Source organism: Salminus brasiliensis, chromosome 2 (assembly GCF_030463535.1).
Source record: "Salminus brasiliensis chromosome 2, fSalBra1.hap2, whole genome shotgun sequence".
Classification (NCBI taxonomy): domain Eukaryota; kingdom Metazoa; phylum Chordata; class Actinopteri; order Characiformes; family Bryconidae; genus Salminus; species Salminus brasiliensis.
This window is the reverse complement of record NC_132879.1, coordinates 4,454,606-4,474,354: the sequence shown is the minus strand read 5'-3', so window position 1 is coordinate 4,474,354 and position 19,749 is coordinate 4,454,606. Positions and strand designations below refer to the sequence as shown.

Here is a 19,749-nt window from a genome sequence, read left to right as displayed (position 1 = left end):
CTTATTGTGGACATAACAAAGCTTCAGTTATGTATTAATAAAAGCTATAATTAATCCATGCATTAATACAAGACTTTAATAAACCCTTAATTTGTGTTTCTTCAAATGAAGTGTCCTCAAGATGTTTCAAGAACTTAACTGATGATCTGGAAATCCCTTTTTGTCTTTATGGGTGATGCGTGAATGTGAACAAGATCATCCCACTCATTGCTGGGACTATTTGAGGAACCCCTCCAGTTAAGGAAACCCCTCCAGTTCATATGAGTGATGGTTGAAGTACAACACTTTTCTAGTCATTTGTGGGTTGTATTAAAACTAGATTTTACTATCAGTTAATACATTCTATATACAAGCTATTTACAGAATTACCGTATCAGGTCATACAGCAATGGAGTAGAAAACCAATCGCCATGACTGTCCTGTTGTTGTTTTTGTTGTTGTTGTTTTTGCATAGATTAAAGAAACATGTCCATACAGTGTCCGGCAAGTTTACAAGGTGGTGGGATTAAAGACTGCTGTGCGAATCCATATTTGAAGGCTAACGAACTGACATGAGATCTTCTAGATTGTGAGAGAAATGATTATGAGGCCAAAATAAATATTTCCAATATATTATTTGACTTTTTACACTGATTCTCCAAATCTAATTATCTTTATAAATATAATAATTTGGTCTCTGAATAACAAAAAAAAAGTAACACACACATTTCTAACGTACAGCACAGTAGGTGTGTTTTCTCCTGTCACATAGCTTCAATAATCACAGATGAATCTGATCCTCGTCCAACACGGATCCCATTTTCTTTCCAATGCCGTAAGTCTTTTATTTATTTGTCTGGTTATTTTCCAAAGTCCAGCTTCAGGAGGCAAGATGAAGAACCTCTTCCCCACCCTATACGTTCCTCCGATTCCTCACAAGACAACAGACACTGTCCTCTCCATTGTGTAGGTCAGCGTACAAGATTAGCGCAGAAGCAGTCCTCTGAAGTCCTCCGAAAAAGCTGCCTGGCTGTCCATCTTTTCACCTTTCCTGAAGGACGGGAGCTCTGTATCAAGGCCCTGAGGAGTATTCGTCGAGTTTTTCTTCATCCACTGAGAGAAAGGCCTCTGTTAGAAGTAGCCCAGTTAGCCTGAATAGCCACATAAGCTTAGTTAGCGTACTGGGAGTAAAAGGCCACTTTGACACGCTCGATCTGGTGGCAGAGTTTGATGGCTGGACCCAGCTTCAGATCCATGCACTCCTGGACGGTGGGAAGGGTCAACAGCAACAGAGCCTGGCCGTCAATGTCCTGTGGATGGTGAGAGACAGTAAGAGAGAGAGTCACCGTTTTTATCATAGGGCGTAATCAATAGGCCAAGACATGTTTAGCTTCTGCAGACTAACACAGCTAATTAGTAGCTAATGGACATTGATATGGGCAAAAGTATTGGGACACACTTCTCATTCATTCATTTCTCCTGCTGTTGTTGGAGTTACTGTCTCTACTGTCCAGGGAAGAAGAAAGCTTTCTACTAGATTTTAGAGAAGCACTGCTGTGAAGATTTGCTTGCATTCAGCTACTTTAAGTTCCAACCATTGCTGACACAGATGTGCAAATGCACACACAGCTTGTCTAGTCCCTGTAGAGAACCACTGCTAACCGAATAGGACTCTCTGGAGCAGATAAACATGGACCTATTGTACCATGCTACCTAATGCCAGGCATGGGCTAGAGGGGAATAAAGCCCTCCAGCATTGAGCTGTGGAGCAGTGGACGAGCTGTGTTCTCGCGCCGCTGAATTCAATCAAATCCTCACAGCAATGCTTCTGCTCCTGCAAAATCTGGTAGAAACCTTTTTCCCTGGACAGTAGAGACAGTAACTCCAACAAGGGCAGGATATTTTTTTAACTCCCTTGATTTCAGAAGAAACCATGAATGAGCAGGTGTCCCAATACTTCTGTCTATATAGTGTAGGTGTGTGCGTGTGTGTGTGTGTGTGTGTGTGTGTGTGTGTGTGTGTGTGTGTATGCATACATACCTGCTCCTGGAATATCTTTGCAAGTGAGGCACAGTCGGTTGACATGATAAAGTCGACCACGTCGGAAACACTCCACTCCAGAGGATTCCTCTCTAGAACCAAGCGACCTTCTTCCTCTTCTATATGGTTCGTCTACACACACACACACACACACACACACACACACAATGTTTCTCACTTTATGTTCATGTGTAAATTATATCCTATATATAATAGTGACAGTTATATAATATATATATATATATATATATATAGTTTGTATTTCTTGTCTCTGCTGGACTATAAAAGCTTGTATCTCCATTATTGTTGTATTTATGCTCTATTAACTCTTAATATTGTCAACTTTTCATAAAAATTGTTTAGTAATAATAGTAAAAAGTGCTCTTCCACTCTCTTTCGTGTTTTCATTGTATTTTTTTAGCAATTCAGTCCCACCTTATATTATGTGTCTATAATAACTGTGCAGTTACAGATGAACCCTCTGGAGTCTGTAAGAGTATTTTCTCCATTTTTGCATATCTTCCTAAATTTGCCTTTAAAAGACACTTGCATGTAAGATAATACCCACAGGTTTTACATCACAATGATCCGAGCAATCTCATCTCCCTCTATATTGAGCCCCCATGTGACCCAGAGCACAGAGTGAGGAGAGAATCTGCCTCTAAGCCTGAAAAACTGAAGTCAGATTTTACAAATTTTTCATATTTCATGTGAAATCATCCCTCGACTCATGTGGACGACTTGCTTTGGTGCTTGAAATGGAATTACCAGAGTCGTAGCTTTGCTAAAGCAGTGGCATGTACGAATAAAATTGTCTATAAATGTCTAATTTAATTTCTTTAATGAATATTTCTGATTTTTACTCATTTGCTCCCCAATTTGGATGGCCAATTGCCTGACCCTTACATATTCTGGGAGGGTAAAGGCCGACACACGCCTCCTCCGACACTTGTGCAGCCAGCCATCGCCTCTTTTTCCAAACTGCTGTTGATGCAACATCACGGGCAACCAACCAGCGCGCACAGGGGAAAGCATGCCTGGCCAGCAAAAGCTAGTGGCAGCTGCTAATGGTCCTCTGGTCCATGGGGCTGTGCCTTACTCCACTGGACCACTCGGTGGCCCGCTACAGTCACTAAATGGTTTACTAAATGGACTGTCTATTAGTAAATCTTTACTCCACTGTGTAAAAGCTATAGCCAAAACACACACACAAAGAAAAAACAGCTATTTTCTATTATCTCCTAAGTGTCCACTGGTCAGTTGGTTGCCTGGTGTGTCCACTGGTCAGTTTCACGGATGCTGTGTTCCATAAGAGCTGTGGTAGTGGACAATAAGCCAGGTAACAAAAATTGCCAAAACTCCCCCCTATTTGTATGAATGTGTAATCACATCTCCAACAGTATGGGTCTCACCTTTGTGTGTGTGTGTCTGGTGGTCTGATTGTGTGTGTAGGTGTGTGAGCGCGTGGTTCTTCGCAACGGTGGGTGCTCGGTGGTCCCAGGGTGTGTAATCCTGCGCTGGGAGACTGAGCGGCGCGGCCTGCCTCTCCTCGACACATGCATGTAGGAATGGTGAGGGGCTTCCTCATGTGTCTCCGAGCTGGATCCTTCCTCACTGACCGAATCATCAATATCATCATCATCATCATAGAAATAATCGCTGTCCTGTAATGAGAAGAGTTCACAGTTAACAAAGCAATTATGGTAAAACAGCAATAACCTAGCAACACTATAGCAACATCATAGCAACCACCTGGGATATTACAGAAATTACCTAGCAACCTCTTAACAACATCACTGCAATTACAGCAACTGCCTAACAACCACCTACCAACATCACAGCAGCCACCTTTGATACCATGGCAACTGCCAAGCAATCACCCAGCAACACTCTAGCAACAACCTGAAATACCATAACAATCATTAAAAGCAGAAGCTCACCGTCGTACCCCAATGACTATGTAGCAACAACCTAGCAACCACCTAGCAACACCATGTAAACCACCTAGCAAGCCCTATAGCAACCACCTCAGATGCCAAAGCAACTGCACAGCAACCAACTAGCAATCACTCCATCCCTATAACCTGCAATACCAAAACAAACAGGCAGCAATATCTGTTTCACCCTAATGGGCACGTTGCCTAGCAACTGCCTGAGAAACCATAACAACCATCTTGGATACAAGAGCAACTACCCAGCAACCAACTAGCAACAATCTAGCAACCACTAAGCAACCTCCATATCAAAAACCCAGAAAACCATTTCAACCAGGTAGCAAAACCATACCACAACGTAGCAACAACCTAGCAATCCCATAGCAACCACCTTGGTAACTGAAGGAACTGCATGGCATCAGACTAAGCAACTCCACAGCAGCAACTTGAAATACCATAACAACAAGGTAGCAAAAACAGTCTCATCGTAATGATCACAGAACCTAGTAACCGGCTAGGATACCATAGCATTTGTCAGGCTGTCACCTAGCAACACTATAGGAAGCACTAAGGAACTTCATTGCAAACACTTGGAATACCATAACAACCACGTAGCAAAAAAAAGTCTCATTCGAATAATCACAAAGCCTAGCAACTGTCTGTGACATAGCAACCACCTGGCTACAGCATCGCAACCACTTTGAAGCACCATAGTAACCGCTTTGGATATCATAGCTATTGTCAAGCAACCACCAAGCAACACTCATAGGAAACACTAAGCAACTCCATAGCAACCACTTGGAGTACCATAACAACCATATTGCAAAATCAATCTCACTCTAATGGCCCTGTTTATTCAGTCTGACCTGAGGTGACTCGGCGTTGTTGTATCCCACCACAGAGGAGCGCCGTTTCTTCTGAACAAAGATGGTTTTGCGTTTCTTCTTGCGGCGCGGCGATTTGGCCGAGTCTCCGTCCTGCACAGTGTCCCCCAGGCTGGGACGTCCCACTCGCCGCCTCTTTCCGTAGTAATATGCTACAGCACCCACACACACACACACACACACACACACATACAGTCAACGTACACACTCAATACACACACTTTACCGCACAAACGCATTCCGCTAGGACAATGGTCAGTTCAGTAGGCGGTCAGTTCAAGACAGTGTGTGAGTGTGTGTATGTGTGTGTGTATGTGTGTGTGGGGGGGTGTTTATGAGGAAAATGATACCTTACGTCCGAAACCATATAATTTTCATTCCAAACATAAAATTCAAATAAGCACAACATCTCATCAAGAGTGTTCAGCTGACTCTCTCTCTCTCTCTCTCTCTCTCTCTCCTTTCCTTCCTCTCTCTCTCTCTCTCTCTCTCTCTATTCTCTTTCACTTTTCCTTTTACTCTTACTCTCTCCTTCTGTCTCACGCTCTCACTTTCTCTCTACTCTCTCTCTCTCCCTGTCTCACTCTCACTTTCTCTCTACTCTCTCTGTCTCACTCTCACTTTCTCTCTACTCTCTCCTTCTGTCTCACGCTCTCACTTTCTCTCTACTCTCTCTCTCTCTCTGTCTCACGCTCTCACTTTCTCTCTACTCTCTCTCTCTGTCTCACTCTCACTTTCTCTCTACTCTCTCTCTCTGTCTCACTCTCACTTTCTCTCTACTCTCTCTCTCTGTCTCACTCTCACTTTCTCTCTACTCTCTCCCTCTGTCTCACGCTCTCACTTTCTCTCTACTCTCTCTCTCTCTGTCTCACTCTCTGGCTCTTTTTATTATATGTATGGGGTAGGTAAATGGTGTGTGTGTGTGTGTGTGTGTGTGTGATTCAGCGTGTGGTAGGTGATGTGGTCACTCACTGTCCCTCTGACGGTGGCAGGTGAGGGTGCACTGAGCAGCGCTTTCTGTGTTCTCCTGACGGACAGGGCAGTTTCTCACCTCCCCTTACTCGCCCCTTACTTTCTCCACTCTCTCACCTTATCTTCTCAGTGTCTCTCTATCAGATTTACTCTCTCCTCCTTTTCTTTTCCCTCCTCCTCTCCCTCCGCTCTCTGTCAGTCTCTAGCTCTCTCTCTCTCTCCTTTACTTTCTCTCTTTTCCTTGCACTCTCCCCTCTCCTCTCTTTCTCCATCGCTTCTTTCTTTCTTTGTCAGTCTGAAAAATCTCACTCTCGCACTCACACACACACATAAACACACACACACACACACACACACACACACATAAACACACACACACACTCACTGTATTTGGTCTTGGTGTGTGTGGAGCAGTTCTCTGGGCAGTTGTCTGAGAAGAGTGTTGGGCCGAACAGGTTGGGACAGCACTGCAGCCTAACACACACACTCCGGCAGAAATCGGACACCTGCTCGGCTAAGCGCACGATCCGCACACTGGAGCGGTAACTCTTCCCTTTATACCTGCAAACACACACACACACACATACACACACACACATAAATCCATTTCCACTCTGACACTTAAATATATTCTTTCTGGAAAATGTGCTCTTTTTCGTGCTCAAATATGCGCATGCATGAATATGCAAATCATCTGTCTAGGAAGCTCATTATGCAAATGAGGAAAAACACTCAGTTCATTAGGACATCAGAGTTTATACTTTCAAATGTATCTGTGTTGGAAGTGCTCACACACATACAAACACAATCTAAGATGTGCGTGCACACACACACACACACACACACACACACACACACACATTAACAGATATTTTCTACACAGGGAAGCCTGCTTTTAAGAAAGAGCAAATACACTGTCTATAATGTGTATAATGTGCTTTTTCTGGACATAAATGACCAGATGTGTATATACACACACACACCTTATGTGTCCACATTTATGGACATCCCTTCTAATGGATGCATTCAGCTACTTAAAGTTACACCCATTGCTGACATAGATGTGCACATGCACACCCACAGCTTGTCTAGTCCCTGTAGAGAAGTATTTCCAATAGAATCCATCCAGTACTTTGTTTTGGGGAGTTGGGGAGTAGGGGAGGAGGAGGTAGGGTGGTGATCATCCAACATCCTGATCTCTAATGCCCTTGTTGCTGAATGCAATCAAATCCTCACTGCAAAGGAGCAATGCTCCTGCAATGATCCAGTAGAAAGCCTTCTTCTCTTCTCTCCTTCAAAAGCAGGATCAACTCTTTCTTAATACCCTTGATTTCAGACAGTGAATGAGCAGGTGTCCCAATACTTTTGTCCCAATACGTTTGTATATTATTTATTTTAGATGACTGTGACAATGTCTATGACCCCATGTCCCGATGTCCCGAAGCGTGTGTGTGTGTGTGTGTGTGTGTGTGTCCATACTTGGCTTTTAGCGTCTCCTCTAAACAGTTCCACTTTGGATTTTCCACCATCTGCAGCTCTCTCAGAACACGGCCGGGCTTATAGGCTGAGTTTATTAACATCGTCAGAACCTGCAGACACACACACACAAACACACACACACACACACACACATACACACACACACATATATATATATAGTACATAGAATGTAATGTACCATAGGCATTCAACTGTACACTAATAACCACACGCAGACATATGCACACACACACACACACACACATATTTGCGTGTCAGCACTCTGTTGTACCTCTTTAAGGACGAGTGTGCACTTTCCAGGCCCTACAGTCTGAGGCAGCTCAGCAATCCTGCCCTTGTTAAGGTACGGGCCAGAAAAACAGCGATGGTTTACGAAGATGTGTGAGCAGCAGTACTTTCCATTCACAGAAGCTATAAGACACACACACACACACACACACTGTGTCAGACTGTAGGAAAGACAAACACTGCAGATTCTTACTGGATTAGGATCACGCGTCTCATTCATCAGTAATCATATTAGAGAATTTGTTCAGGTCAAATAAATCCAGTTCAAACGTCCAGAACATCTCCATAACCAGAAAACAGATTAGAGAGAGAGAGAGGGGGGGGGGGGGGGGAGGGAGAGAGAGAGAGGCAGAGAGAGAGGGACAGAGAGAGAGAGAGAGAGAGAGAGAGAGAGAGAGAGAGAGAGAGAGAGAGAGACAGAGAGAGAGAGAGAGGGGGGGGGGCTGAGAGAGGGACTGAGAGAGATGGAGAGAGAGAGAGGGAAATGGAGAGAGAGAGGGGGAGAGAGAGAGAGAGAGAGAGAGAGAGAGAGAGGGAAATAGAGAGAGAGGGAGAGAGAGAGAGAGAGAGAGAGAGAGAGAGAGAGAGGGAAATAGAGAGAGAGGGACACAGAGAGAGAGAGAGAGAGAGAGAGAGAGAGAGAGAGAGAGGGAAATTGAGAGAGAGAGGGACAGAGAGAGAGAGAGAGAGAGAGAGAAAGAGAGAGAGAGGATTAAACATAGTAAATAAAAAAGAACCTGTATCCATTGCAACAGACTGGCAAAGGTCAAGAGGGGCATTTTCCACAGGTGAAGGAGCCAACCTGGAAATGATAAGATATAAACACATTGATAAGACAACAGAGTTTTACTGTAGAAGCTCCAGATCTCATCAGATCAGATGCAGGTGAACATAAATCCAGTAAAAAGGAGAAACAAGAGCTTCTCATTATGAAGAAAGAAAGTAGTGAGATCTTGTCGGTGAGCTAGTCTGAAGAACAGAGCTTGGTTCCTCCAGGTTTCTCCTGGACCCCCCCAGTCCAGCCAGCACAGCATGGAGGATGTGTTCCACTCCATCAGCAGCAGCAGCAGCAGCTCACCTGATTTATCATCATTAAGCCCTGATTTACCACCAAACCAGGTGTTGATCTGAGGAGAACTCTAAATGATACTAGCTATCCGTATACTGACGTCATATCTTGATACTTTTCCCACTTCTACTAGTTTTTGTAGTAATTTTACACCATTTGGAAAAGACCATTGTCATATAGAAATGCTTCAAAATGACTAATTTCAGGGTTTTTTTCATTAAAAAAAACTAAAAAGTCACTATTTTCAAGAATCTGTGTTATAATATGTATGTGTGTGTGTGTGTGTGTGTGTGTGTGTCAGACTGAAAGACAAATATAATGGTTATGATTTCTGCTGCGACCACTTGATTTTAAGCCTTGAAGCAGTGCTGAAAGACCTTTTCTGTGAGGAAGCGAAACGGAGCAGTGTTGAGCCGGGCATGAGTGTTATGCAAGGCCAGGCGTTCAGAGGATTAAGTGGCTGATGTCATGGTCAGAGTGCTTGGCGAGTGAGTATGGAGAATGGGAACAGTGTGGGTATGATGTCTGGACAGAAGTGTGTAAGCAGGGTCTTTTCTACTCACTGTTTCTCTGGCTGCACCACAGCAATCTTCTTCTGAGACTGACCTGAAGAACACACACAAAGTCCAACACACACAGTTCAGCAGAGTTCAGCAGAGTTCAGCGGTCTACAGTCAGGGTGTATTCAGATAAATGGATGAAATGATTATCATATGATATTTTAGAGAAACAGTATGAAGCTAAAGGATGTGAAATTAATGTTAGATGTGCCCAGAATGATGAGCAGAGTAGAAGATGATCATGAAATGACCTAGAATACTGTAGAAGTGATACAAAATAGAAACTATACAACATTTAATATCCAGAATTCATCATATTTTAAGGCATATAACTTGACAAATGACTTTTTTCTAATATATCATTAAATTTTTTATTCTTAATAACTTAATAAATCCCTGTTCTCAAACAAGGCCTTAAACATTTACCCAGAACAAATATTTTTCATTATTTCTGGAGCATAAAACCTTTTCTGTTGGCCTTAATTATGTAATCAAATCACATTTGCATATCAAATTTATTTGTATAGCACTTTTTACAGCTAACGTCACAAAGCAGCTTTACAGTAATCCAGTAGTAGGACAAGAGGTCAATAAATCGAAAAATATTAAAGACCCCATAAAGACTCCTGGTGAGCAAGCCAAACACACCTGTGTCAAGGTAAGGGTCCCTCAGACCCTTAAAAAAAAAAAAAGACCCTAAAAGTCTCCGTACCATCAAGACTGTTCTACTGCTCAAGTGTGCTGATATAATCATAATATAGTATAACTAAAATAATCATAATAGAAATGTCATCAATAATAAAAGTTATGATAATGGTGACGGTGCTAATAATAATAATATTATAATAATAACAGCAAATAAATAAACAGACACATGAAAATGAATAATTTATTGGGTTTGCAAATGTTTGCAAGGCTTACAACACACTAAGGTGTATTACTCAGTAACTACAGGGACTTCTGTACAAGCTGGTGGGACTGTTCTCTGGTGATAGGCGATTGTTATAACACTGTCGGCCCACCGGCGGACTGTTCAAATAGAGGGGGTTAAATAGAGGCTACAAAAGGTACAAACAGAAAGTGATCTGTTTTCTTTTTAAAATTGGGAAACACTTTAATTGCTTTCTTTAATTAAAAATAAATCAATAAAACAAGTGAATTCTCACAAGTAAACCACGTTTACTGTAAAATCAAAATCTGAACGACACTGAATATGAATTAGTATTAATATTCATATGAACTGAGCTAAACTCAGAGCTTAAAGTGTTTATGTAGAGAAATATGCTGCTGTGGTTACACAGGCACCCGGTCCGTTTGACCCAGGTACATCAGTACTGCTGATCCTTACAGATTTAAACATAACAGGAGAGTTGATTAACAAGAACATGGCTGTTACTGTCGAATGATCAAAGTACATATTTAATAAGTCTTAATGTAATATAAGAGAGGGAGAGAGGAACTCACAGACAGTCTTCTTTACGGCCGTTAGCGGATAGCCATTAGCTTCACACCAGCCCACTGGGAATATGTCCATACTCTCCACATCCACTATACATTCTGCTAGAGGCTTGGACAGTCCTGAGAGAGAGAGAGAGAGAGAGAGAGGACAATGACAATGGCAGCTATAAAACAAGTGATCCTAAATATTATTATTATTATTATATTATTTTTCAAATATTTTATGAGTGGTTGAGGAAACCCCAGTGCGAGTGAGAGTCAAGCTACCAGTTATCAAACCTGAGGGTCTTATTATTCAGTACCAGGTGTTTTTTGATATTTCATCACTGTCTCCATTTAACTCGTTTTTCACTTTTTGACATAATGTGAATTAAACACACACACACACACACACACACACACACACACACACACACATTACATATTACGTCCTGGGGGGGAAATGACAATAATGGAAAAAAAAAATGACCAGCAATGAAGAGTGAGAATGAAACCATCAACAGGAGAAAGAACTAGAAGCAAAAAAGAAAATTTCTAAACAATAAAAACTGATTTATTGAGAAAAATGAGGCGCCATGAGGACTATATACCGCCAGTGTGTGAGTGTGTGACTTGTTTTTGTACATTTTCAGTGTAAATCTCCTGATTTTGTAAGAAACAGGTTTAACTCACAGGTGCGGCTTTTTTGATCGTTTTCCACTTTTTGACATGATGTGAAGGTTACATTGACTTCCATTGCTTTTTATATACAAGGTTTTTGCTTAAGTAAATACACAGATCAGCCGTAACACTGGACGTGAAAATCACTGATTATCTTCATGTACATTGGCTCATCTACGACTGGGTCAGAACATCTCCAAAACATCAGGCAGGTGTTGTGGGTCTTGTGTTCCCGGTATGCAGTGGTCAGTACCTACTAAAAGTGCTCCAATAAAGGACAACCGACCAGAGGGTCGTGGGAACCTAAGGCTCATTGGTGCACATGGAGGCCCGAACAACCTCACAACTTACAGGGCTTCTTAAAGGATCTGCTGCTGACCTCTAAAGGTGTCCAGATACCCCAGGAGCTAATAGAGACATTCAAATCCGCAGACCTCTGGTTCCACTGAGAACATTTCTGATTAACACACACACAAAGACAGAGCAGTGACGTACCTTCAAATCTGAGCCAGAGGAGACGACCTTTGACCTGAGTGATGCGTGCAACACAGAGTTCTGCTGGATTCAAAGGATTCACAGCCTCCAACCAGGTATCCTTACAGAAACCTCTACTGAGAGATGCCTGCAAACACACACACACACACACAGTAATCTTAATTGGACAAAAGTATTGGGACACCTATTATAAAAGAGTTTATCCTGCTTTTGCTGCAGTAACTGTCCCACTCCTGGCAGTAGGGAGCAGCACGGTGCCAATAGGTTCATGTTTATCTGCTCCAGAGGGTCCTATTCTATTGGCAGTCCTTCTCTACAGGGAATAGACAAGCTGTGTGTGCATTTGCACATCTGTCCATTACTAGTAAGTATCTGTATAGAAGAGCAGAGAAGTGTCTCTCCATAGAAAAGCATCACACACGTGGGCTAGAGTGGGGGTATAAAGCCCCCCAGCATTGAGCTGTGGAGCAGTGGAAGAGCTGTGTTCTCTGAAATGATGGATGGAGCTCCAAAGCTGGAGGGCCAAAACCGATCACCCAACGTCAGAACCGGGCGTTCTGAATGCAGTCAAACCCTCACAGCAATGTTCCAACATGTTGTGTAAGGCCTTCCCAGAACAGAGAGTAGAGGCTGTTACTGCAGCAAAAAGGGGGCAGACCTCCTGTTAATGCTGCGATTTCAGGCCTAATCCCATCCCTAATATGAAGCCTTCAAAAAAGTCCCTCCACCCACAAAACACACACACATTCACACACACACACACATAAACAAAAGTGGGTCAGCTGCTCAGTCCCTTGTGACTAATTATGCTAAACAAAGGCTGTAAAATCAATGTAAACAAACAGTGAGATTAAGAAGACGATCAGAACACGCTCTCCACTGATAAACACATTCATTATTCAGGCTGAATCAAAAGACACAGACAGGCACAGTTAATCAGCATTTAGAGGAATTACAGTAATTGGCATAAAGCATGAAATGAGCCTACAGTTACAAACACACACACACACACACACACACACACACACATTACATATTACGTCCTGGGGGGGAAATAACAGTAATGAAAAAAAATGACCAGCAATGAAGAGTGAGAATGAAATCACCAACAAGAGAAAGAACTGGAAGCAAGAATGAATTTCCTTAACAATAAAAACTGATTTACTGAGAAAAATGAGGCGCCATGAGGACGTCAACCGCGAGTGTGTGAGTGTGTGACTCGGTTTTGGACATTTTCAGGGTAAATCTCCAGAGAGGAACCGGTTTACCCCACAGGTACGGCCTCTTTTTTCTTGACTTTTTGCCTTCAATGTTCTGATCATCTGCATCTCCACCCTTCTTTATGAAGGCCTCAGAGAGCTCTCTGGATCTGGCCATGGTGATCTTCTTCTTCACCCCTCACTTCAACTTCAATCAAGACCCGAGCAGACTAAACGTCTGAGGTTTAAATAAGACTCCAGACTCCTCCAGAATCATCCTCTCCAACCATGTTCTGATCATCTGCAGCTGATGTTCTGCAGCTGAGTCTGATTCTACACATCTGGAGGAGTAATAAATGTTGGGGGGTTGAACTTTATCCTCATAGGAAAATTACATTTCTATTAATTCTATTTAATAAATGATGATTAAATGATGATGTTTCTTCAGGTGTGTGAGTTTAGTCTCTCAGTGCTGATCACATGAAGATCAGACGTCTAGACGTTTGAATATGATCAAAGAGTCAAAGGTTTTAATGGGGCGTTTGTTTTATATATTTTTATATCATGAATGTAAACACAATTCCATGTCCTCACATTGACTAAAAACAAATCATTGTGTGTGTGTGTGTGAGAGAGAGAGAGAGAGAGAGAGAGAGAGTGGGGGTATATTTTGCTGTGGGCAACTACCTAATAGGGAAAGTCCTTCAGTTTCAAGAAAATTGAAAAATGTATTTCAACCAAAGAAGAGAAACCCCCTAAAGCCTACGATAGATAATACCCAACAGCACACACACATCTCTTTCTCACTCACACACACACACACACACAAACGCAAAGAACATACACACTGATACCTTCTCTCTCCCTTTCTCACTTCCTCACACACTTGCTTTCTCTCTCAACCAAATCATGCAATTTTGTTATTCATCTACATACTCTCAGTATCCGATTCCACACACTGACGGAGAAGTCCGCCATTCAAGAATCCGGGCACTGAGGGAATGCAGACGTCTGAAAAGCGCTCAGATATTTCCACAGTGTTGTGGGCAGTACTGATATGAGTGATGATAGGTTTGGTTTTCACAATGTGGAGGGAAGAGTTCACTGTTAACCTTTCAGTGATGATCGCACTGTGCAGCTTTAGGGAAATGGACAGAGCAGCTTCGTAAAAACAGTAACTAGTGTTTAAATTTAGCAGAAAATAAAAACAGACTTGCATATCCGCCACAAAACTGTGGAGTCTGCTGAGCAGGACAGATGTACAGTGCATTACAGTCAATTTAAGGAAGGATCAAAAAATAAATATAGAAGAAAAACTAAAATAAAGTGAAAATATTAAAAAAAGTCTTTTGCTATAAAATTTACTTCACAAAAACGTTTGATACCATTTATATCAGATAACATTTTTAGCCACTTTACACTTTTTGATATTATTTGATATCATCTGGTACTAATTAGAATCTCGTCCTTTATTTTGTGTCAACATTTAAAATTTAAGACCAATAGAAACACTCCAAAATAACTTTTTATAAATATATATATATATATATACACACATACATACATATATATATATATATATATATATATATATATATATATATATATATATATATATATCTTTTTACATTGAAATAAATCACCTTATCACCTAATCACCCTCAAGTCAATTATTACACAAATCACTACACAAAAATGTAGGATTGTAGTAGTATTGAAAAACTACCACTGCCTAAAGTGAAGTTTTTATATATATATATATATAATTTGTTATATGTTTCTGATATAACTACAATTTTAGCTCTTTTATATTTTGTCAATATGAAAAATAGACTGTCTGTCTGACATATCTGGTACAAAACTGTAATGTTGGAGGTCTGTTGAAAGTTATAGTAAAGTAAAATAAATTCAACCACAATACATTTAAAAGCCAATTACTATCAAAATAAATATGCAAAAATGTATAGTTATACCTTAAAGTCGTACTGACAAAAAATATGACTGCCTACCAGTGAGGTGTTTTTGCCACATATTATTTCTTGCCACTCTATTATTTCATTTTTCACATTTTGATGTAATTTTTATCTGGTAACAATTAAAATATTGTCCTTTATTTTGTGATCTATTTTAAAACTAATAGAAATGCTTCCAAAATGACTTAATAAAATATTTTATTTTATATTATATCTATTGACATAAATTACCTTTATAAACAGGTCAATTATTATACACATTACTATGCAAAACATAATATACCTTACATTTGTAAATTTCTGATCAAATGGCACTATATATATATATATATATATATATATACATGCATTGATCACAATCTTTTTGCAGAAAAAAATAGGTTCACATGTCTGCCACAAAACTGTTATGTAGAAGGTCTGTTGAACATTATAGCATTGCAGTAAATTAAGGCATATATTAAGTATGAAGCCATAAAGAAAAACATTTTTAGGAACTAAAATAAATTACCATTATAAATATTACAAATTTTCACTTTTGGATATAATTTGTATCTGGTAATACACTGGCTGCAAATGAGGTGGTGTGAACATGTAGAATTTGCGATTTTACACTTTTTGATATATTAATTTTTCACTTTTTGATATTTCAGCATGGTAAAATAAAATCTTTTTATTTTGCCTTCCATGGAAAGTTTAGAAGTCATATCCCTCCCTTGCAAAGTTGGAAAAATAGACTTATAGACATATCTGGTAGAAAACTGTAATGCAAATACATATTAAATAACTAAATAACTAAACTAATAGAGGACACAGTTTTATTAACTGTACCAATAAAAATTACTATTATAATTAAAAGTTGTATTTAAAACATACTGCTGGCTACATGTGAGGTGTTGTGACTACTAAACGTAAATGGAATTTCCCAAGAAAACGGTGAATAACTTATTATAAATAAATAATAATTAATATGGAAATAAAACACAAAGCTATTACCACCATGCTTTAACTCTATCTGTAGCGCTACTCTGTAGCCCAGTATGAGTAAGAGCTGAGAAACACATTTCTTACGTTGGGGAAACAGGCCTCTGGAGCAGCTTCTGTACCGGAATACTTCAAATAATCAGCCCAGTCAAAATCCTGAGACTGACAGCCTGAGACAAAGACACAGAGAGACTGACAGGTTAAGAGACAGGCAGACAGACTGACACACTGACACTGATACACACTCATACTCAAACATTCACCAACTGAAATCAGTGCAGGGCAGCACAGCTCTTTCAGACCCACCTCTAGGCTTCTCCAGTCTGACTCCGTTCTTCAGGCACCACTGGACTGGTAGAATGGCCGGCGAATCTGCATGACAAACTACAGAGGGGGGCGTGGCCTCAGACGTCAGATCGTCCACTGTGATCTGGAAGAAGTACTCGTTGTATACCTGCAGAGGAGAGCAACATGACGAAGCAGGTGAAGCAGAAGGTCCGGAGGGGGTTCACCCAGCAGTGATGAGCAGAGTGCGTGCAGCATCTCTTGGGAAGTGTGAGGTGCCATCTTTGAAACACCTACCATGAACATCCACTCTCTGGCCACTTTATTAGAAACACCTACTGTGTACTTCCACTCACTGGCCACTTTATTAGAAACACCTACTATGTACATCCACTCGCTGGCCACTTTATTAGAAACACCTACTATGTACATCCACTCGCTGGCCACTTTATTAGAAACACCTACTGTGTACATCCACTCACTGGCCACTTTATTAGAAACACCTACTGTGTACATCCACTCACTGGCCACTTTATTAGAAACACCTACTGTGTACTTCCACTCACTGGCCACTTTATTAGAAACACCTACTATGTACATCCACTCACTGGCCACTTTATTAGAAACACCTACTATGTATATCCACTCACTGGCCACTTTATTAGAAACACCTACTGTGTACTTCCACTCACTGGCCACTTTATTAGAAACACTACACCGTTGTATCATTGTAGATAAGCAATTACTATAAATATGTGTGTGTGTGTCTTTGTGGGTATGTGTGTGTGTGGTTGTATGTATGTGTGTGTGTGTGTTTGGGGGGGCTTACTTTAGTGACAGATACAGGGCAGATGTGGAAGGGTTCTCCAGGTGTTACCATCTCCAGCTTCATTCCTGATTTGAAAGAGTGCTTATGCAAATCAGCATGATCCTGTAAAACACACACACACACACACACACACACACACAGTACACACTCACTGTTAGTGGTGTGGAAACATGAAAATATGTTATTTAGTGGATTCACTGCTGGGCTAAGATGGTTTATGCTGGTCCAGTGCTGGTGTGGCACTGGTTGACCAACACACCAGCAAGGATTACAAAAAAAGGCTTGAGGAGGTGGCATAACACTGCATCATGTGTATATCCCCTTAACCCTCTACACCTATGAAATGATGATATTTAAGGACCAGCCCACACAGAAACATTTTTGGTCAAAAAATGATCTCCTACAAATCCATCTTGCCCTCCATACCACAGACTGTCCAGTGCCAGAGGAAGCAAAGCAGCCCCAGAGCATCACTGAGCCACCGCCCTGCTTCACTGTAGGCAGGGTGTTCTTTTCAGCGTGTCCTTCATTCTTCTCTTCCAGACATACCGCTGACCCGTAGGCCCAAATTTGTTTCATCGCTCCACAGAACAGAGTCTTGAGAATCTGGTAGGACGGTGGCTGCAGCAGCAAACCCAAGAAGATCACTGAACCAGAGATTATGCTGATGATTAGCCAGGCCGCTGTTAGCCTGCCAATTACCTTTCAGATTCCAACCCTATACACGGCTACGTCTGACGCCTCTACCAGACAGTTAGGTAGCATACACCAATCAGCCATAACATTAAAACCACCTCCTGTAAGCTCTGACCTTTCACAACAAGATCTCTGAAGGTGTTCTCTGTGGAATCTGGACACCTTTAGATGTCAGCAGCAGCTCCTTTAAGGCCTTTAAGTTGGGAGGTGGGACCTCCATGATTGCCCATGACTCGGCCGCTGGTTCACCGGTTGTCCTTCCTTGGAGCAATTTTGGCCTTTGGTAGGTGCCGACCAGTACATACTGGGAACACCCCACAAATAAAATCCCACCAGTAACCCCCCCCCCCCTCAACAAATCCCGCCTGATGCACGAATCCTGCCTGTGGTTTTTGTCAAAGTGGCTCAGATTCTAACGCTTCCCTGTTTCTCTTGCTTCCACACCTCCATCACCTTCAAGAACTCACTAACTGACTGTCCACTTGCTGCCTGATAGATCCACCCCATGACAGATGCCACTGGAACCGGATCATCAATGTTCTTCACTTCAGCTGGCAGTGGTGTAAATGTTGTTATACCCTGAGCCCATCGTTACCTTAAAGACTTCCAGAGGCAGAGGGCTCTGCATGGCTTCGGAGGTGGCTTGCTCCAAAGCCTCTCTCCACTCCGTGGCGCTCTTCGTGTCCCGTAGCTCTGTAGAGGACAAGACAACAGTGTGGAAAGTTAATGTAGGCTTTCGTTCATTCATCCATCCATCCATCCGTCCAGCTGTCTGACACTTCATTGATCCATCTGTCCGTCTGCGAATCCGAACGCTGTTGATGTTCTCTGTGTCGCCCAACATAAACAAACACATGTGCACGGGCTTCGGAAAACAATGAAGCCTGGGCTTTGATCCAGAACTCCGGCTGGATATTTTAGTCACAGTTCCTGAGAAGTGATAGAAATCTGCTGCTCAGAAAAGCCAGAGTGACTCACACATACACACACACACACTCACACACTTACACACAGTGCCTCTGGTGATTTCTTCACAAACAACAGAGCTACAGCAGGCTCATTTACCACACACTCCCACAAATAAAGGTGCTACAAAAAGCCGAACCATGTTTATAAAAGAGGTACACTATATGGACAAAAGTATTGGGACACCTGCTCATTCATGAAGCATTGCTGTGACGATTTGATGGCATTCAGCGACGAGAGCGTAAGTGAGGTTGTAGGATCAAGTCTGCAAGTACTGGATGGAGCAACACCCATCATTCCAGAGAACACAGCTCCTCCACTGCTCCACAGCTCAATACTGGGGGGGGGGGGATTAGGATCATGATGTTTATCTGCTCCAGAGAGTCCTATTGTATTGGCAGTGCTTCTCTACAGAGACTAGACAAGCTGTGTGTGTGCATTTGCACATCAAACATTTGAACGTATATCCATTTAAAATACCTGAACATTCACACACCTCAACGTTCATCTCTATTACAAACACGGCTCTTTATGGAACCAAACAAAGGATCATTTGTTTGATGCACTATGACTATTTGCACACCTGTACAGATGTCCTTTTCTTTTCTGTAAATATATTTTTCAGCTCTTTATTACCTTTATTACCTTTAGTACTTTCTACTTTTTTTAATTTATCCCCTACCCTATTTATTGTTTAGTGTCATTTTCCTTTAGTTTAAGACTGTGTTCTGTGTTTCTTTGTTACTTGTCATGCGTGTTGCTCTCACCAAGACAAATTCCTTGTATGGGTAACATACTTGGTGAAATAAAGAGATTCTGATTCTGATTCTGATCATTTGTAGCACCATTATTTTTAAGAGTGCAGTAAGAGGCTCTGCTGAAGTGTTTAAACAAGCTGTTTATTTGAGCTCAAAGAAGCCTCCTAAAAAAAGAATGAATAAAACTCTACTGCAGAGCTCAGTGTAACCAAACCTCAGTCTA

The 19,749-nt window shown here is 41.5% G+C and overlaps 1 protein-coding gene across 3 annotated transcripts in view; it reads right to left on the bottom strand.

Moving 5' to 3' along the window:
- Positions 1-296: 296 nt before the first annotated feature.
- The window catches only part of sfmbt2 (Scm like with four mbt domains 2), a 67,855-nt gene continuing 48,402 nt past the window's right edge, over positions 297-19,749 (bottom strand). For all 3 annotated transcript variants that reach the window (XM_072674155.1, XM_072674156.1, XM_072674157.1), the window contains 15 exons: positions 18,398-18,495; positions 17,107-17,208; positions 16,299-16,446; positions 16,080-16,162; positions 11,840-11,966; positions 10,691-10,804; positions 9,230-9,272; positions 8,335-8,399; positions 7,581-7,720; positions 7,289-7,398; positions 6,195-6,370; positions 4,820-4,989; positions 3,432-3,683; positions 2,020-2,151; positions 297-1,289 (listed from right to left, as the gene is read on the bottom strand). In XM_072674155.1, the coding sequence (XP_072530256.1) occupies positions 1,149-1,289; positions 2,020-2,151; positions 3,432-3,683; positions 4,820-4,989; positions 6,195-6,370; positions 7,289-7,398; positions 7,581-7,720; positions 8,335-8,399; positions 9,230-9,272; positions 10,691-10,804; positions 11,840-11,966; positions 16,080-16,162; positions 16,299-16,446; positions 17,107-17,208; positions 18,398-18,495 (1,901 nt within the window). In that variant the 3' untranslated portion in view covers positions 297-1,148. The remainder of the gene's footprint in view (positions 1,290-2,019; positions 2,152-3,431; positions 3,684-4,819; positions 4,990-6,194; positions 6,371-7,288; positions 7,399-7,580; positions 7,721-8,334; positions 8,400-9,229; positions 9,273-10,690; positions 10,805-11,839; positions 11,967-16,079; positions 16,163-16,298; positions 16,447-17,106; positions 17,209-18,397; positions 18,496-19,749) is intronic.